The following is a 19,711-nucleotide window of genomic DNA, read 5'->3' as shown; positions in this document are numbered from 1 at the left end:
TTGGGTTGTGGCAGGGTGCTAACTTCATCAATGGATGAAACCCATGGATGAGTGGATATGTTGTAGAATGGGCTGTAGAGGTGGGTGGGGTCCAGGTGGAGAAAGAAGGATGTGCCACTGAAGGATGCATGATCCTCAGACTGTCCTTCTCTTCCTACCCCTACCTCACCTCTCTTTCACCCCCATCCTTGCTTCCTGGTTGCTAGAGAGCACAGAGGAAGCATCTTTCCCCCACTTGGCTTTCTACCATGTTTCTGCCTTGTCTCCGGCCCTCAGCAATGCACCCAAGCACACCACAGACTGAAAACCCTTTCTCTCCCTTGTGTTGTCTTCTCAAATACTTTTGTCCCAGCTACGAAATGTGACTCACACATGGGGCAAAGGGAAAAGGCCCCTGCTCACCACAGAGTGCGCTGTGGGCATCGCCGGTGGTGTTGAAGACATCAGAGCATGTTTACCTGAAAGAGAAAAAACAATGCTTCCGTGAGGCTAAATCATCCTTCGTCATCCCCCAGGGAGGCCTGCCCTTATTCGGATTTTACCAGCTTGAGGTGTCCTACGGAGGTGCGGAATGTTTTGAGCATGGATGTTGCTGGGAAGATAAAGGGCTCATAAATCAGCCTAAAAGGTAGATTATATGGATTTTCCCAGCAGAAATTATTTTTCCATTTATATTGTAAATTGCCTCTGAACACCGTTCATGCAAGCCATCACATAAAAGGATGATTTTATGCAAGGTCTCACGGATTTCAAACAAAGAGAGAATGAGGAATAGGCTTCAGTTTCACCCAGACTCATTATAGATAAGACACAGGATCCTTAATCACTGGGTGCTATGGTTTGAATCAGAAGCGTCTCCCACACTCGAACATTTGGTAACCAGCTGGTGGCACTATTTTTGGAAGGTTCTGGACACTCTGGGAGGCAGATCCTAGCTGGAGAAGTGAGGGCCGCTAGGGACAGGTCCCTGAGGGTGTATTTATCCCTACCCACTTCCTGTTGTTTTTTTCTCTGCTTCCTGCCCCACTGTGACATGACTAGATGTCCTCTTCTGCTACGATGTCCCACTCAAATGGAGCCCAGTGGCCACCAGCCGGACCCTATGAAATCATAAGCCAGGATCCATCAATCCGACTTAAGTAAGTAGTTTTTGTCAGGTGTTTTGTTACAGCTTAAAAGAAACTGATACACTAGGCTAAAATGCCACCCCAAAAGTGGTGAAGGAGACAGAATTTCTGCTGTGAAGAGCCTGGTTATTCTCTCTACTGATGATCATGGTTAATTATGAGCCATTCTCCATGACGAGACGTCCAAGATCAAAGATGAAGCCCCCCGCTTGATGTTTTTCTGCCTCCGCTTCACCGACTACTTCTGACTCTATTGTTTCCTGACGAGAACGCAGACTTAACTTGATACATGACCTCGTTTTTGGGAAATGTCTCGAGGTTGCTTTGGGTGACCTGAGGAAATGACATCATCCCCCCTGGCTGGCTTGAGAGTGATGGGCCCCTTGGGACTGGGTGGGGTGAGGTGGCTGGTGATGTAGAGCTGGACCCCAAAAGCGTTTTGTTCTCCAAGATCGAGTGACATTCGTCACTTGGGTGCCAAGAAGTTACAGGGCAGCCATGCCATGTGTTCATGTCATACTAGAGTCAACTCCTGTTGACTTGTGTGCCCCTAAGAGATCAAGGCAATGGAAATGGAGGTTTCCGCGCATACCAGAGGAGTGGCCATGCTAGATTGAGATGAGAAGTGAGACTCCACCGCACCCTTGGTCTGTCTCATTCCTGTGTGATTCTTAATGTGGGGTCGTCTGGCAGATGGTACATATGCCTAGATTTCACAGATGTGTGCACTGAGGTCTTGAGATCTGGACTTGACCCTCTCTGCCTCTGCGTGGGAGCTGCTCGCCACTTGAGCAGCAGGGTCTGGGAGCCTTGCCGGGAGAACAGACATCAACAAGCCATCTCTCTATGAGTCAGTAAGGGATGGAGTTTGGATGGACTCTCTAGAACAGGTGAACCTCAGAAAAAAAGAAATCGATCAGTGGCTGCAGAAGTCAGCGATGGCTTAATAGACATGGATGTCCCTTAAGGACAGTGAAATATTTGAAGATGATATAGAGGCTGTGGTTGCACCCTGTGAACTTGCTAAATACCACCAAACTGATTCTCTTAATGCCATTGCTTTTTTGTTTTGGTGTGTGCATGGGGAAGCAGAGGTCGACCTCAGTGTCTTTCCTGAGGATCTGTCTACCTTTTTTTAAAAACTAGGACCTGGGGCTGCCTTGTGATGCTAGGCTGGCTGAAAAGTGAGTCCAAGAGATCCTCCTACCTCTGCCTTCTCAGTCCTGGGATTATACGCACACAGCATCACACCCTGGTTTGGGGTTTTGTTTTTGTTTTTGTTTTGTTTTTTGGGGGGGGTTATTTTGTTTTGTTTTCCCGGGACAGGGTTTCTCTGTGTGTAGCTTTGCACCTTTCCTGGAACTCACTCTGTAGCCCAGGCTGGCCTCGAACTCACAGAGAGTGCTGGGATTAAAGGTGTGTGCCACCACTGCCAGGCTTGCCCTGTTTTGTTTTGTTTTTTTAAATGTGGGTCCTAGGACTTTAACTCAGGTCCTCACGATTGAGAGGCAAGCGCTTTACTTACTGAGCTATCATTCCAGCCCTATATTTTTTTTAGTTGCTCACTTTAAATGGTTGCACAGATGTCACATGAAATTTATCAGAGCTTTTTAAAAGTCCCATGGCAAAGTAAGAACTGAACCATATCCACCTGTCTACAGGCCCCTGCTTGGAGCAATCACCTGTAATCGAGCAAGAAGAAGGTACCCTGGGGTCTGAGGGCCCCAGAGAGGTTGTGCACATGGGAGGCATTTGTCAAGGGTCTGACTATTTGCCATCAAAATCTCTGTAATCAGTCTGTGTATACCCCACGGAGCCTGCAAGGATCAGAGAATATTAATCTCAGCGTGTCTCCTGTGAACTGTTGGCTCATTTATCTTGGGGAACAGGTGTTCAGAAACATGACTATACTTAGAAGGTTCATTAAGATACATCTCAAATCTGCCCTGACATGAGCTTGAGGACTGAAGGGTGATGAGGACCCCAGATCTACCCACAGCCTTCCCACACACTGACCAACGGCAGCTGTGAAGTACATCTTGACCTCATCGGGGGTCAGCGCGCGTTCCCAGATGATGAACTCATCAAAAGCTTCGTTCTCATAACGCTTGGTCTGGTCCTGCTCAGACCCTATGACCAGGTTGACATGAGGCTCCCCGTAGGTGTGAGACACTTTCCCACTCGGGTCTGAGGTGCTCAGAGTCCCGTTGACGTAGACTTTTAGGCCCTCCTTGGATTTCCACGTGAACAGAACATGAGTCCAGTAAGGACCTGGAAGAGAGCGAAGATGCATCCTGAGCCCAGCAAATAAGTTCTACATGAGCTTCCTAAGCTCCTAACCACATCCCTCTTTCATGGGATGCTCTGTCACCCTTGGCTTTAGTGAATCCAACTATGGGTTATAACATAACCTGACTCCCCTAGTCCTTTGGAGCACATGACCTTTGCTCCCACCCCCAAATTCCAAAAGCAACTCGAGAAGACCCTTTATTATTTTAATACAAGAGTCATAAATTTAAACATCTGCAATCAAAGGTAATAAAAGACTTGTTTAAAAGGTGTGGTGGTGCATGCCTTTAATCCCAGGCAGTGGTGGTGCATGCCTTTAATCCCAGCACTAGGGAGGCAGAGGCAGGTGGATCTCTGTGAGTTCGAGACTAGCCTGGGCTATAGAGTGAGTTCCAGGAAAGTCTCCAAAGTTACACTGAGAAACTCTGTCTCAAAAAAACCAAAAATAAATAAAAATAAACAAACAAAAAAACAAAAATAAAAATAAAAAATAAAAAATAAACAAAGGCTAGATCCAAGCACCAACCAATGGGATCATAATCCTAGTTGAAAATCTCAACATGGTCAGGAACAAGATGAGGACAACCCTCTGTCACAGCTCCTAGCAGTCCCCACTATTACAGTCAGCAGGGAAAGAGGCACCCGGGTTACGAAGAACAGACTAAAATTATCTTTGTTATCAAGAATAAAAGCAAAGCCTGAAATGCCCATGTGATGTTCACATGATGGGTGGGTGAAAAGCTAAGAGATAAAGGTCGGCTGTCTTCCAACCTTATAGTAATGAACACGTGGCGTGTGTGTATAGGCACACACACCCACACAGTCATGAGCGCACACACACACACACACACACACACACACACACACATGACTGAGGAAAACTGTAAAACTGAGGAAAAAATGCAGTGTCTAGAGAGACAGCCCATGTTCATAGACAGGAAAACTCAGTGTTGTTAAGGTATCTATCCCAGTCTGTTCTTCAGTAGACACAATGCAATTCATACCAACCCAAATCCCAGCAGGGTGTCTTTTGAGGAGCCACCATTGGACTCTAAAGTCTACACAGAGAGACAAATACCAAGAAAAGTCACATATTAAAAGGAGAAAAACAGAGTTGGAGGACCGACATGGCCTCCTCCTTTTTTTTTTTTAAATGAAATTATTTTACTCATCTAAATTTATTATAAACTGCAGATACTAAAGACTTTGCTAAGTTTTGAAGGAAAGCTTCCACTGTTTGACGGGAAGCGTCTGCTAACTTGGCCTCCTTCTGAGACTAAAAATGGCCCGCCCAGCCATGGCCTGTGCGGTGCATCCAGCCACTTGCAGCTGAGAATAGCCATGAATGTGGAGCCATGCAAAATTGTAGACACTTAAAACGTTGTAAGAGTCCCTTTTGCAATTCAATAGCACAAGTCCGGAGCATGAACTCTGCAGGTAGTAATGTTGGTTGATGGTGCCCAGAGGTCACACATGCTTGGGTGAGTAAGCGAAGCCACGTGGTATTAGGGAGACAAACAGATCAAGAGGAACAGAACAGACAGCCCAAATATAGAGCAATACAGACACCATCTGATGATACCTGACAGGAACAAAGCCAAATTGGAATAAACAAAGCCACAGTGGAACTAATACAGTCTCTGCAATGGAGGATGCTGGGGAAACTGGATGCAAAAATAACAATGAATGAATAAATAAGGACCTCATCGCTATGCCCCCAAACTAATTCAAAGCGGGTGGTGGATGGAAACGCCAAACCCAGATCTGCACAGCTTCCAGAATATAAAAAGGGGACTCTAGAATGACCCTGGGCTTGATTCTGACTTTAAAAAAAAAAATGTTTGTTTTACTTTACGTATGTGGGTGTTGTTTTAGTCAGGGTTACTGTTGCTGTGGTGAAACACCATGACCAAAGCAACCTGGGGAGGAAAGGGTTTATTGGCTTACACTTTCACATCACAGGTCCTCATCAAAGGAAGTCGAGGCAGGAACTCCAATAAGGCAGGAACCTGAAGGCAGGAGTTGATGCAGACAGAGGCCATGGAGGATGCTGCTTATTGGCTTGCTCCTCATGGCTTGCTCAGCTTGCTTTCTTGTAGAACCTAGGACCACCAGCCCAGGCATGGCATAATGGGCTGGGCCCTCCCACATCAATCACTAATTAAGAAAATATCCTCCAGGCTTGCTTACAGCCAGATCTTATGGAGGCATTTTCTCCATTGAGGCCCCCTCCTCTCTGATTACTTTAGCTTGTGTCAAGTTGACATGAAACTAGCCAGTACAGGTGCCTTGTCTACATGTATGTCTGTGCACCACATACATGCAGTGCCCATGGAAGCCAGAGAGGCTGGGAAGGCAGAGCCAGGTAGATCTCTGTGAGTTCAAGGCCAGCCCGGGCTACAGATTGAGTTCCAGGAAAGGTGCAAAGCTACACCGAGAAACCCTGTCTCGAAAAACAAACAAACAAAAAGCAGGAAGCCAGAGAGGGTGTCAAAGTCCCTAGAACTGGACTTAGAGGCAGTCTTGAGCTACCATGTGGGTGCTAGAAATCGAACCCAGGTCCTCTGGAAGAGCAGCAAGTACTCTCCAGCCCTTTGATACTGCTTTTTATCATCAAAAGCATGATCCAGGATAGAAAACCCGAAAAGCTAGTTTCCATTAAAACTGAAAACTTCTGCTCTGTAAAAGAACTTGTTGATAGAAAGAACGAAAAGGCCAGTCACAGGCCGAGGAAAATGTCTGCAATGGACACTGTCACACAAAACATGCAAAGAACTCTGAAACTCACGGTAAGCAAGCAAATACCCCACTGAAAGAGAGGTAAAAGGTCAAAACTCAGACTCCTCCCCAACATACAGAGGGTATGACACCAGGAATGGACGCTGACATCTCTAAAAATAGGCACACATTCAAGCAGCTCATCCCTGAAGCACAGTGCTGGGATGGGGGGGTGCTTCTGGGGGGGGAAGCTGGTCATGTGCAGAAGTAGGGAGCCCCTGGGAGCCCTTTGGTCCTTGTGCTCAATTTCGCTATGAGTTTTAAATGCCGTGAAAAAAAAAAAATGGAGGCTGAGAACAGTAGTATGGTCACGCCAGACTAGTGTTCACGCACCTGGGCTGCGGAGCCAAGGAAGAGGGAGAAGAGAAACCTGGTTTCACTGAGGACAGGCCTCTGTGCTGACTGGGCTGGATAGGAAGGTGGCTCCTAGGAGGGTTCCTCCCCTTCCTCCTCCTGCCACTAAAAGATGGAGCCGGGGTTTCCATTCTCTTTTGTTTCCAAGGGAAGACGAAGGTCTCCATTCAGACATGAAATCAGAACTGCTGGTCATGCCTCATTCAAAACATCACTGAATGACTAAGCAGTCACCCGAGCAGGGGCCACCAAAACATCTAAGGGACTGTCCTAACATACCATACATGGCATTAACCAAAATGAGGTGACATGATGGCTATGGCCAGCCTCCGAGCTCCATCAGAAACCCCCTTAGGAAGCCTCCTGGTCCCTCCTCTTGTCGATGGGAAGACCAGCCCACAAAGGGTCTTGACTGTTCTGCGAGCCTTGCTATAAGACATCCTCCTGGGGTTGACAAAGAAGGAACAGGAGAGCCCCTCTAAAGGACACACAGTGCCCCTGCCCTCCAGTCACTGTGGACTGCCAGTGATTACGTCAGGGCTTCCTGCTGGGGATTATGTAACACTTTAGTAATTTTGACACTCTGAGGAACACTCGGATCCTAAGCAGGGCCAAAGCATCATTGCACTTGACTTTGAAAGTGAGAATAACAAAGTCCTCCAGTGAATAAATGAGGAGCAGATGACCGGGGGTTGTTTACAAGTCTCTCGGCATCCCTGGGTGGGAAAACAGCACGTGTTCAGTTTCAAAGAACCTGCTAGATGCCTGACTCTGTGCCACAGGCCCAAGGCCCATAGGGAATGAGCTGTTACCTAGGAAATCTTGACCGCCAGCGGTCCTCACTGAGAGCCATCTCAGAGGTTCAGAAGGAGCCTTGGGAAGTAGGAAGGCAAAAATGTTTCCGGCTTTGGAAAGCATCCAGAAATTCAGTGTCTTCCCTGGATGCTGCATTTCCCCCACCTTACAGAGAAGGAGTTACAAATTCAGCTTAAGCATGGCCAGCACCCAGAGGGCAAACCCAAGTCTCCCAGGATTCTGCAGCCCATTGTTCAAGGCTCCCCCGATCCATCAACTGTCTGTCTTCCTGGGAAAAAAAAAATAATAACTGCTACTCTTCAAATGTTACAAATGAAGAAATTGAAGCACCAAGTGATGGACTATGATACCAGGTCCATAAAGCTACGAGGCAGATTCAGGACCTGGCCCAGCGCTTAACAGTTAAGCCGTGCGCCTCCTTCAAATGGGCCAGAAACGGACCCTGAACTACTTCGGAGACATTGCTTGCTCCTAGGGCAGTGCTTCTCAACCTTCCTAACGCTGCGACCCTTTAATATAGTTCCTCACGTTGTGGTGACCCCCCCAACCATGTCCGTTGCTATTTCGTAACTGTCGTTTTGCTACTGTTATGAATCGTAATGTAAATATCTGATATGCGACCCCCAAAGGGTTGAGAACTGCTGTTTTAGAGGCTTACTATGGAGCACCCCCTCCCCCACCTCTGACCTGGCTGGTTTCTGTCCAGGTTCCCCCTGCATGTTACATGAAACTCCTGGTCACCTTCCTCCTCTGGTATCTTGGACTATCCTCAGTGACCCTGGTTTCAGCGTCCAGCCCGACTAATGAACTTGATACCACAGACCATTAGAACTTCTCTGCCTACTCTGAAACTCAGGCCCATGGTACCCCGGTCCCCTCCCACTGGTTCTAAAGGCACATCCTTAATGGAGACCACACGGTACCCCAACCTCTCCTCCTGCCTGACTGCCTGCTCCTTGATTGACAGCCTGTCTTCCCCAAAACTGTTTGTGCTTCTGGGAGTAGCTTCAAGGCCACCTCTCCAAATGGTGTGGGGACAGGGGGATTCAGCCACGGTCTGTCCATCTTCTCCTCACAGCTTCTACTTGGTCCCAGCTAATGACCGGGCACCTGCCATGTCACCTCCATTATGCAGAAAGCCACCTCCATTATGCAGAAAGCCAGCCTCACACAGCCACTGGGTAACAGCAATTACACAGTGAGCTTTGACCTTGGCATGAGGTCATCTTGTGACAGGTGCCCTTCTTGTTCTTCTGACACCTTCCCAAGCTGCTGGCAAGAAGAAATCCTGTGCCACAAAGACTCCTTTGGTGTCCCATCATCACTGAGGGGCACAGAGGCTCCAGTTGGTACCACACTCACCCGGAGGGTTGAAGGTGGCCTTCCAAGTCATGGAATTATCCCGCGTGTACAGCTCCACGGAGCCCTTTCCACCGCTAGAGCAGACTTTGAAACCGTCAGAGATGACCTGTCCCCCATAAGCGAAGGGGGCTGGTCGAGGCTGCTCCCCTTGAGTCTTCCAGAAAAATGAAAATGTCACTCCTGCAGAGAGAAACACATGTTCATCAGCCGGTGCTGCAGGAGCATGAAATGCCAGAGCAATATCTGGTTAAAGTCAAGTACATTCCCCAGGGTGTGACCTGAGCCACCATCCCCTTTCAAATAGTGAGAAGCCTTGCTCCCATTCCCAGTGCTCAGAAGAGGAAACTGAGGTCGGCGGGTTAGTGACTGACGGAGGTCGGGTACAGACCCATCCTGGCTGACTCTGAACATGCAAATGTGAACCCCTTCGACACAGCCTCCACCCCCACCTACTCACCCAGATCCTGACAATGACTTTACAAAGGAAAGAACCTGTTTCATTCATTCTGGTTACACACAACATCTTTTAAAAGATTTACTGCCTCCGGAACGTCCTCCCACATCCCTAAATACGCTTTTCCACTGCCGTTTTTTATGTCTGCTGGGCGTCACATCCTAAACAAACCCGTTTCTGAGTCATAGGATTTGCTTCAAAGTTTTGAAGGAACATTCCAAACAGAACTTGAAGCTAATTTTTTTTTGACATATCTCAAATTGTATGTGCTTCAGAGCACGTTCCCCAGGGGGTGTTCTTGTGAAGAGGGAAGCTGGTTTTTCAAGGTTCAGAATGCCTTGGCGGCTGACTGCCTGTGGGTGAAGGTGAGGCAGGCAGAGATAAGAACAGCTGCTGTGTTTTCCAAATGCCCAGTACGTGTAGGTGTGATAGCTCTAGTTTTAATCATCCATTTGACACAACCTAAAACCGCCTGGGGAAAGAGTCTCAGTAGAGGGTTATCTAGATCAGGTTGATCTGTGAGTGTGCCTGTGAGGGATTGTCTTGATTGCTTTAATTGGTGTGAGAAGAACCAGCCCACTGTGGGCAACACCATTCCCTAGGTTTGGGTCCTGGACCATATAAGAGTAGAGAAAGCTAGCTGAGAACACCACATGCATATATTCATTCTCTCTCTGCTCTTGACCACGGATGTGATGTGAGGAACAGATTTATAAGTTCCTTCTGCTTTGACTGGCCTACCGAGGTAAATTATAACCTGGAATTTTGAGCTAAAAGAAAAACAACTTTCTCCCCTATGTTGTTTTTGTCAGAGGAGTTTATCCTAATAAGTGTGGATCCCACCTCCTACGCTGGCATGAGGGTGGTACCCCACGTGGACTATGTGGTCTTTGCTACAAACATCATCATGAATGAGTCAGATCACAGGGGATGTGATCCCTTCACTCCCAGATGCAGAGAAAATATAGCTGACCAGCCAGGCTCTGGATGGCCAAGAGTGTCTGGCATGCACACAGGCAGGTCTGGGCCCACCTTCACTCAGGTCCATCAAGCACAGACCTGGTGGGAGGGCCCCAGGGGTTATAGACATCCCTGAGGTTATACTATAGCTTTCCTGCTTCTGGTAACCTGTTCCCACTTCCTTTAGCAGACATGTACACTATATGTGTGTGTTTGTATGTGCACGTGTATGTTAAGCTGGCCACCGACTGGACTCTATGTGAAAGATAGACATAAAATGATTGTCTGGCTCCTCCCACCTGGCCAGGGAGGTGACGGAGTGTCCATGACTCAAGCTGATCTCCCCACAGGGCTGATCATAATAGGCCACCATGGATCAGGGTACAAGGAGGAGTGGGGACATTTGCCCTAGCCTTATTAATATAAATGACACCAAATTCACTTTAGCTGTTATCAACAAATTGAGGTCATGTAGAGAGGTTTACCAGACCACTGCCTCTGACGTATGCATTGGTGTCTTCTTGCCAGCCATCTTTGCTGCAAGGCCTTATGGGTTGGTCTGTGAGAGTCTTTTGAAGGTCTCGTGACAGTGTTGCTGCCTCATGCCTTCTGGTTTCAAAGTCCCCATATGACTCACTCGAGCATGGGAGGTGTGGCACAAGTTTTCTATCCTTGGCTTGGAATTTCTCCCTTATGTTTCTTTTTCTACCCAAGAGGAATCTAAAGATTTTTGAATGCTCCCCAAAAATGATTAGTGACTGAAAAATGCTTGCGATGACATATTTTGAATTGCTCTACACAGGTTAGTCTTAAGCACATAGGTGTTGATGTGACATACAGTACCCATAAAACACATTATCACTCAGTGTGAATCCAAGATGAAAGTCAAGAGTCAGGAGATGGCTCAGTGGTGAAAGCATTTGTCAGACAACTGTGACTTCTGGAATATGGATCTCTATAAAGCCACATAAACGCACGGCCATGGCAGCCTGTCTGTAACTCTAGCCTCAGGAGACTGAAACAGAGAGTCCCCAGAGCAAGCTGACCAGCAAGACAAACCATATCCATGCGCTCTGGGTTTGATTGAGTGATCTTGCCTCTCAATAAATGAAGTGGGGAAGAGCAATTAAAGGAGATTCCTGACACCAACCTTGGACCTCCACATGCCTGCACACACACATACATGTAAACACCCATACATACATACACATGAAAAAAATGGAAAATAAATAAATAAAAGCCAGTCAAAGATGGTGGTGCAGGTCTGTATCTCAGCTACTTGGAAGGCTGAGGCAGGGGGGTCATAAGCTCAAGGCTAGCCTGGCCTACATAGTGAGTTCAAGACAATGCTAGACAACTTAGTGAGACCCTGTCTCCCAATAAAAAGTAAAAAAAGGGGGGACTGGAGAGATGACTCAGTGGTTAAGAGCACTGACTGCTCTTCCAGAGGACCCAAGTTTAATTCCCAGCACCCACGTGGCAGCTCACAACTGTCTGTAACTCCAGTTCCAGGGGACTCTGACACCCATGGCAAAACACTAAAGCACGTAAAATTTTTAAAAAATTTAAAAAGTAAAAGAAGAGCAGAAGATGTAGATCAGTGGTAGAGCACTTGCTTAGTTTGCTGGCCATGGGAATAGATAGATAGATAGATAGATAGATAGATAGATAGATAGATAGATAGATATAGATATATGAATATATGGATAGAATAGATAGATAGACAGACAGACAGACAGACAGATAGATAGATAGATAGATAGATAGATAGATAGATAGATAGAGGCTTTGGGCTACAATGTAGCCTTGGCTGTCCTGGAACTCACCATGTAGACAAAATTGAACTCAAATTCACAGAGATCCACCTGCCTCTGCCTCCCAAGTGCTGGAATTAAAGGTATGTGTCGCCATGCCTGGCTCAAAACTATGCTTTGTTGCTTTTTTAAGAACTTCCAAATACTAGGAAGGTCCCAGACCTCTCTGGGGCTCTGGGAGCTCTGGGTAGAATCCAGGTCTAAGAGGCATCCTTGGGTTGCTCAGGAAAGTGGTCCTGTAAGGTCTCCAACACTAGGATAGGGTGACGGTGAGAGGCTGGAGGATGCTGCCGAGGTCCAGGCCACTCTGGCTGTGGAGGAGGAGACTTAGATCTTTCTCTCCCATCCTTCCTCCATCAGGATCAGATGGCACCCTGCCCCACCTCGCCGCACTCAGAAACAGCCAGTTTCATATGGAAATGAACAAGGCACACTGTGGAAATTTTGTTGTGAAATGTATCTCCAGCAAGACTCCTGGAAGTCATTTCTCCCCACCCCCACCTCCCTCCAAAAAACATTGCTGCTTTAAAAAAAAAAAAATCCTTTCACTCAACTGAAAAACGCAAAACGATGCTGTCTCTGCCAAATGTGCCTCTGCCCAGGAAGAGAAATAAAAATAAAAAATTCAATAGAGTGTTAGGTAATAAGAATAAAAATTAAAAATTCAGTGTAGTACTGGACCGGGACAAGGAGAAAGTGGGTCGTGAACTCTGCCAGCGAAGCAGCTCGTTTTAGCTCAGTCAACCTGCAAAGTAATGACTCCCGTCTGCCAAAGCCTTCATTGAAATATCAGTCTGTGTCTCCACGGTCTGGAAAGATTCACAATGTGCCCACAGGAGCACCTGTCAAACGCTCAGATCATCAACCCAGAGAAGGAAGTCTGAAGGGGAAAATAGTAAGCCCAGCACAGCACATTGGTTCCATGGTTTGCTCTTGTTAGGATCAGTAAATCCTAATCTCTCCACAGCCCCTTGTCAGGGATGTACTGAGTTAGACAGACGCATCAGTGAGGCGTCCAAACCAGCTGCGCCTGCTCAGTAAACGCACTATGAGTGCTGCCTTGTGCTGAACATGGTAAAGGCCTCAGAGAACCAGGGGGTGGTCCAGACAGAGTCCCCCACAGTGCCAGAGAGTAGGAAGGAGATGTGACAGTATCCCACCATGAATAACCACAGCTTGAGCTGCCACACGGGGACAGAAGGTCTAACGTAGAGGCACATGCCAAGCAAAGGGAGTGTGGAGCAGAGCCCAAGGTCTGCAGGTAGCTCCCCAGATCCCCAGAGAGGCCCTTCCTACTCTCGGCTTCCCGCATGGGTACCCTGTGAAGTGAAGGAGACGTAAACTGAAGGAACACAGACAGCCGGCTCCCTGAGGCTGATGCTCTGGGTTGCATGTGCGTCTCCGTTGGTAGAATGCTGGCCTAGCATGAAGGCCAGCAAACACATGCATGAAGCGCCGAGTTGGATCTCCAGAACATAAAACCATGTGCGAGGTGCGTTCCTCCAATTCTTGTCTTGAAAGAAAGGGAAATGGAGAGAGAGAGAGAGACAGAGAGAGACAGAGAGACAGAGACAGAGACAGAGAGAGACAGAAAGAGATAGAGACAGAGAGAGAGGGAGAGGGAGAGAGAGAGAGAGAGAGAATAGCCTAGTGTGTCTTGATGGCCGTTTGAACTGGGAACCAGCTACAGGTTAACAAACACCAAGACTTTGACACTTTGACCTGAAAATTGCTCCACAGTTTCTCATAAAGCTAAAAATAAGACTACCCTGTGACCTCGTTATACCACCTCTGGGCGTATATACTCACAGGACTCCACATCCTACCACAGAGACATGGCTTGTCTATACACAATAGCCAGAAAATGGAACCATCCTAGATGTCCATCAATGGCTGAGCGGATAATACAAAGGTCGGTACTTTTATTACACAACTGAATTTCATTCAGCTGTTTAAAAAAAAAAAGAAATCATGAAATTTGCATGAGAATGGGTGGAAGCAGAAAACATCACAGTAAGTGAGGTCACCCCGGTATAGAAAGACATAATGCCTCACATCCTTTCTCATATGCAGATCCTGGCTTTGAATTTCCAGATTTGTGTGTTTAATTTTGAATGTCTGTAGAGGAGCCAGAGAGGACCCATGGGAAGGGGAGGGGAAGAGGCCTGAAGGTATGAGGGGACAGTTGAACATATGGGCTGTGAAAGCAGAGGTGGGGGATGCTGGGAATTAAAGGGTTAACAGGAACGGGGGAGGGGGGCAGGGGGATGAGATTGGGGGTGAGTTAACCAAGACTGAAGATATGTAAAAAATACTTGTGGAAAGTCACTACTTTGTTAGCTACTTAAAATACATAATTTTAAAGAGGAATTTGAACAAAAGTGCCCTGCATAGGTCAACAATGAGGCTCTCAGAAAATATGAGTTCTTTTCTTTCTTTCTTTCTTTTTTTTTATTTGGTTTTTCAAGACAGGGTTTCTCTCTGTAGCTTTGGAGCCTGTCCTGGGACTCGCTCTGTAGACCAGGCTGGCCTCGAACTCATGGAGATCCACTTGCCTCTGCCTCCTGAGTGCTGGGATTAAAGGCGTGCGCCACCACTGCCCGGCCCAAGATATGAATTCTTAAATGAAAATGTCAGTGCCAGACATGGACACCTTCCCTACAAGTTATATATTGGTCAGAGTGGCCCCAGAGACCCCTGAAGCAACCTAGACTCTTACCATTGCTTTTGGTTCCCTACCATCACTAGATGGTAAGGCCCATATTGCTAAAGACACCACGTACTTTGGTTGCAGGACGGAGAGAAATCCAGCTAGGACTGACCTGAAAACGTCTTTGCTGGCTAGCTTTCACAGTGCTGGAAGGTGTTATGCGGGCCACTGGGAACAAAACGTAATCATTGATCTTATTCACTGCTAGACCCTGCATGATAAAATACTGGTCTGCCAGGTAAGATGTACTCACTGGCACAGTAGCGGCATGACAGGTAGGAGGTAACCAACCAGCTTCTAATCAGATCTGGTGCCCACACCGAGGAAGGAATTCATGCCTTGGCACTGTAAACTTGGTCAACAGCGTGTGGTCGAGGAAGTCATAGACTTCGGTGGGAAACCTACTACTGTTGCTTTGATAGATGGACACGTGATCAAGCTGCCTTCCAAATATTTTTCTTTACACCCATGGATCGTTGCTCCTGTCCACCTTGGTCAGGGGAGCTTCTTCTGTTCAAAGTGCTGTGACTACGTGACTACTGAGTGCTCATCTCTAAACGGGACATCTGTATCAACCCTTCTAGGACATGGGGACCATCCCAGAAGAGGAGACAGGAAGGATGTAAGAGCTGGAGAGTGGGAGGAATGCTGGGAAATGTTGTCTTCTGGACATGACGCGGCCGTTGTCTTCACAAGCTCATGGCGGCTGTGGTCACTTATACAACGTCAAGTCAGTCAGCATTCCAACACAAACTGAGGAGGGGCTCGTGAGGTCCCACTCCTCGCTCTGACTACTGGGGGAGGAGTCAGTTTTCTTCCGGGCTGTGGCCGCTGGCAGGTTGCCCATGCTCTGGTGGATGGCCCCACACCCGTGCCCTTGCAGACAGCACTAATTGGGTGAATAGGTTGTGGAAACGAAGAGGAAAAGGGCATGAAGCTGGCTTGGGGGGCAGAGGATGATGTCCCCCAAAGGATTCGAATGCAGTCCAGACTCCAAGGAGAGAGGAGAGGTCTGCCTTCTCTTTGACACACCTGTCATGAGTTCCAGCCACAGGTCACGGGCTGGAACGGGTCCAGCCACCATCCAGCCACCCTCAATGAACACATAAGAAGTGAACCCGGTTTGAGGGTTAACAGGCACACCCTGCTCTGCCAGGCCTGACCTGTCATCAACATCCCAGATCCAGAAATAACGCCATGAGAGCCACACCATCAATTTCCTTCCCACAAGTGCCGGGCCCCATCCCAGCCCGAGTGACATCTATCTCAGCGGCTGTGTTTTAAAGTGGGATGTCCCCCGTTCCTCTACAAGGTTCGATATTTTGATCTCCTGGCTCTGTAGGGCCATGTCCTGACTTTCTGTCTCCAGGACAGGGGACTGCATTCAGGTGGCTGCAGCCTTTCCCTCTTCCCCCTTCCCTCTCCTCAACTTGCATCTGACACTTTTCACACACATTGCAGTTGATAAGAATCCTGTTCTCTTAGGACGGGGACATGATAAAGCAGGGAATGATGCTCACTGTGTAAGTATAAGGACCTGAGGTCAGATGTCTAGAGCCCACATAAAAAAAAAAAAAAAAAAAAAAAAAAGAAGCCAGGCATGGTAAGTTTCACCTATAACCCCAATGCTATGGTGGGGATTTCAAGAAGATTGCTAGAGCTGAGAGCCCAGCTCCAGGGCCAATGAGAGACTCCATCTCAGAGGAATGAGGCACAGAGTGATAGAAGAGGACACCCAGTGACCGTCTCTGGAGCATGGGTACATTTACTGAGGACACACACACACACACACACACACACACACACACATACATGCACGCGCGCACGCGTGCCCATGCACATATACGCACTCTGTACTCACTCTGTTCACATGTGCCACTAGCAGGGTAGCGTACATCTCAGCCCCAACTCACCCTCAGGTCCACACTGGGCCGGGTTGCTGATGCAGGATGACTTGAAGCTGCCATAGTAGAGGAATGTCACACCCTTCTCCTCCTTGAGGTAAATACCTTTGTTGACCTTCCCTTCCATGATATCTAAGAAAGGAAACGGACATGTCAGTCACCCAGTTGCCGCCAGGAGAGTAAACACACATGTCAGACTTATACAAGCAGCTTACAAATGAGTTCGCAGGGCTATCTTCCTTCATAATGCATGCCTAATGTCACACATTATTCCCTGATAGTAATCGCATCCACTAGTACTTAATTATTGATAGTGAGAGTGTGAATGATTCATAAGTTTAAGTGTTAGGGAATAAATTATTACCCTCCTATTAATGACAGGTCAGCATAACCTATATTTTAATGCAACAATATTGTAACTGACGTATTTGTCAACTGTTGAACCCTAAACACCACTCACACCCCTGCTATGAGGGTCCTTCCCACTCTGCCTCACGCTGAGCTTTCCGGATGGAGAACTCTCATTATTTAAGTGTGAGGCCACAGCTGCAGATCAGCCTTGCTGGCTACTGACTAAAGCATGCTGGTCCTCTCTGTGTATGCAACCTCAGCTTTAGAGCCACGTCTAGACCCAGGAGGAACCACAGCCCCATTTGGAAAAGTCCCTGAAGGGCCTGCCAACAGCGATCTCGGAGAGCCACAAACCCCTGTCTCCACCACAGCTCATTCTGCGATCTTGTGTTGTCATGTGCCTGGCTGGTGTGTCCCACGGCGGAAGCAAGGTGGTTGCTTTATAGACAGATAAGTGTAGACTCTAGAAACGATTGGTGATGGCCTCTCGCTATGCATCAGAATGAGCATTACCCAGAGACTGCCACAACCTGTGTAGGAACAAGGAGGTTGATAGTGTATGTCCTTCTGGCTACTGGCCAAGTGTGCATTCAAGATCTGGACACTCCGCTCACACGTATAACTGGCTGGGTGCAACACTCCCTGTCACGTGGACCTCCACGCAAGGGCTCCGGTGTTTAAACCCTCTGGTTCTACTAATCCATTGGTTGCCATGGGAGGGCTATATCTTACTTCACTGAATGGATAACTACCCACCAGATAACTGAGCCAGACTGCTCAGGCCCAAGAACCAGACTGCTTGCTTAGTAAAATCATTTAGAGATGTTAAACAGCCCACAGTGGAGAGAGAAGTTGGATGATGTGCTAAGAGAGAGAGAGGCGTACACAATCTGAACAGGCTTTCTATGCCCATCACTGCTGTCCCTTCAGCTCCGAGCTCAAGGGAATCACAGGCTCTGGGTTAACTGGCAATCATCTTACTTGAGTGGGCGTGTCTTCTAAAATGGCTCCTAAAGAGTTTGCAGAATGCAGCTGCAGAAATGCTGATGGGATGTTTGTGAGACTAGATTTTTTTTTTTTTTTTGGCCTGAGTTTTAAAATCAACTTGCAGTGTCTGTGAACTGGGCAGGGTTAGCCTCTCCCAGCCCCACCCCACAAAGAATACAATGTATTCAAAACTCCAGTTTCTTCCAAGCATGGTGGTGGTGTACAGCTGGAATCCTAGCACTCGGGAGGCAGGAGGAGCAGGAGTTCAATCTTGGCTACACAGAGAATTTGAGGCCAGCCTGAGCTACATATACCTTGTCTCTAAAAAACGGGGAGGGGGAATCCATTTTCAGTGTTTCGGAAAGGTCTGGGACCTGCTTGTTTTTGTTTCTGAGATCAAATGACTGACTCAAAAGAGTCTGGCGTTGTAGAAGAGCCTCCACCCCTTCCAGACATGCCTGTCAGGGAGGCTTCCTAAGCCAGAAGCCTGTGTGGCTTTTCCCAACACCCTGGCTCTCTCTCTTGACGTCCATCACTTGCACCTGGGCACCCACTCTTTTACCAGCCGAGTGAGTCCTACAGAACCAGATTAGACCGGTCCTTAACTTCCCTGGGCTCCAAACGTGACGGGACCAAGCAGCCAGTGCTCACCTACAGCCGCAGAGAAGTTGGAGTAAGCGGAGTCATTGGTAAAGACAAAGGTAGCATTGTGGGAGGGAGGCACAGTGAGGTTGTGGGTTCGCAACGCTGGGTGGGACGACAAAAGAGAAGACACCACATGAGTGACGTGAGACACAAATGGGAACAGCACATCTCTCACCCCAGCACACAGGGGAAGGGCTCCTCCTCCCCACGTCCGCCTCCACCCCCACCCGCAGGTTTCTTCAGCAGACTCCAACACCGCCGATGGCCCCCTGAGTTGGGTCCCTGCTGGCCTTGGCCACAATCGAGCAGATAACGGTCTCAATTTGCTGGCTCCCGCTCCCACCCGGATGCGTAGCTGAGAGATGTAGAGTTGAACTCAGCCATTCGTGAAGCAGTGGTAACAACACGGGGGAAGGGGTGTGATGTGAAGGACCAATGAGAGACAAACACTGTGGAAAAACAGCTGCGTGAGATGGCCGCGGACGAGACAACAGAGGGTCCGGCCACAGACAAAGGGCTGCACGTCCAGGAGGTAGCATCCAGAGCCGTTCCCGCCATCCCCAGCCTTGGTTGATCCCAGCTTGTCTCTCCATCCTGGGGAACCTGCTCTCGTGATGACACACGCCTGTTCCCCTGTTCCGCAGCAGAGACGGCCGAGGAGGCTCCAACAGGAAGCCACAGTGCCAGCACCGCATTGCACAGTGTGGGGACAGGCACGGCGGCACTGAGGAGTTCCTGCTGTGTGTCTGGGTGATTGTGGGACTTCGGAACACCGAGGCTACTGACTTAATCAGCAGCAGTGAGCTAAGCTGGGGAGACGGGGTAAAAATGCCTAGGATGGGAGCTCTGGGGTCCCGAACAATGCTCTTCCACTAATCCAGGTGATCGCCTCTCAGGGGTTTCAAAATAAAGACTTCCAGAGAAGAAATTTAGATCATGACGAAGGCCGATGGTCTGTTTTCCCCTGATCCAACACACCAGCTAGCACAGGGTGCTGTCGCCCTTCTTACTACAGCAGAGTGGAAAAAAATTCTTGGCTGCCATACAGTCCGCAGGGGCCACCAGCATCCTACCACATGGGAGAGCCCACAAAGGATGGAGGATACAGCATAGTCAGGCTGAGCCCTTCACGGAGGCCACGCCCACCACTAGCTGGAGCT

General features: G+C 48.2%; 1 protein-coding gene across 1 annotated transcript in view; it reads right to left on the bottom strand.

Annotated features, from left to right (window-relative positions):
• Positions 1-19,711, bottom strand: part of Adgrd1 (adhesion G protein-coupled receptor D1) — a 120,208-nt gene that overhangs the window by 86,388 nt on the left and 14,109 nt on the right. The window contains exons 4-7 of the mRNA XM_052755524.1: positions 16,578-16,700; positions 8,727-8,906; positions 3,144-3,398; positions 403-458 (exon numbers count right to left, since the gene is read on the bottom strand). Coding sequence (XP_052611484.1) covers positions 403-458; positions 3,144-3,398; positions 8,727-8,906; positions 16,578-16,700 — 614 coding nt within the window. The remainder of the gene's footprint in view (positions 1-402; positions 459-3,143; positions 3,399-8,726; positions 8,907-16,577; positions 16,701-19,711) is intronic.

The sequence above is a fragment of the Peromyscus californicus genome, unplaced genomic scaffold (assembly GCF_007827085.1).
Source record: "Peromyscus californicus insignis strain IS unplaced genomic scaffold, ASM782708v3 Scaffold_2__1_contigs__length_46816999, whole genome shotgun sequence".
In the NCBI taxonomy this organism is placed as follows: domain Eukaryota; kingdom Metazoa; phylum Chordata; class Mammalia; order Rodentia; family Cricetidae; genus Peromyscus; species Peromyscus californicus.
This window is presented reverse-complemented; position numbering and strand designations above follow the sequence as displayed.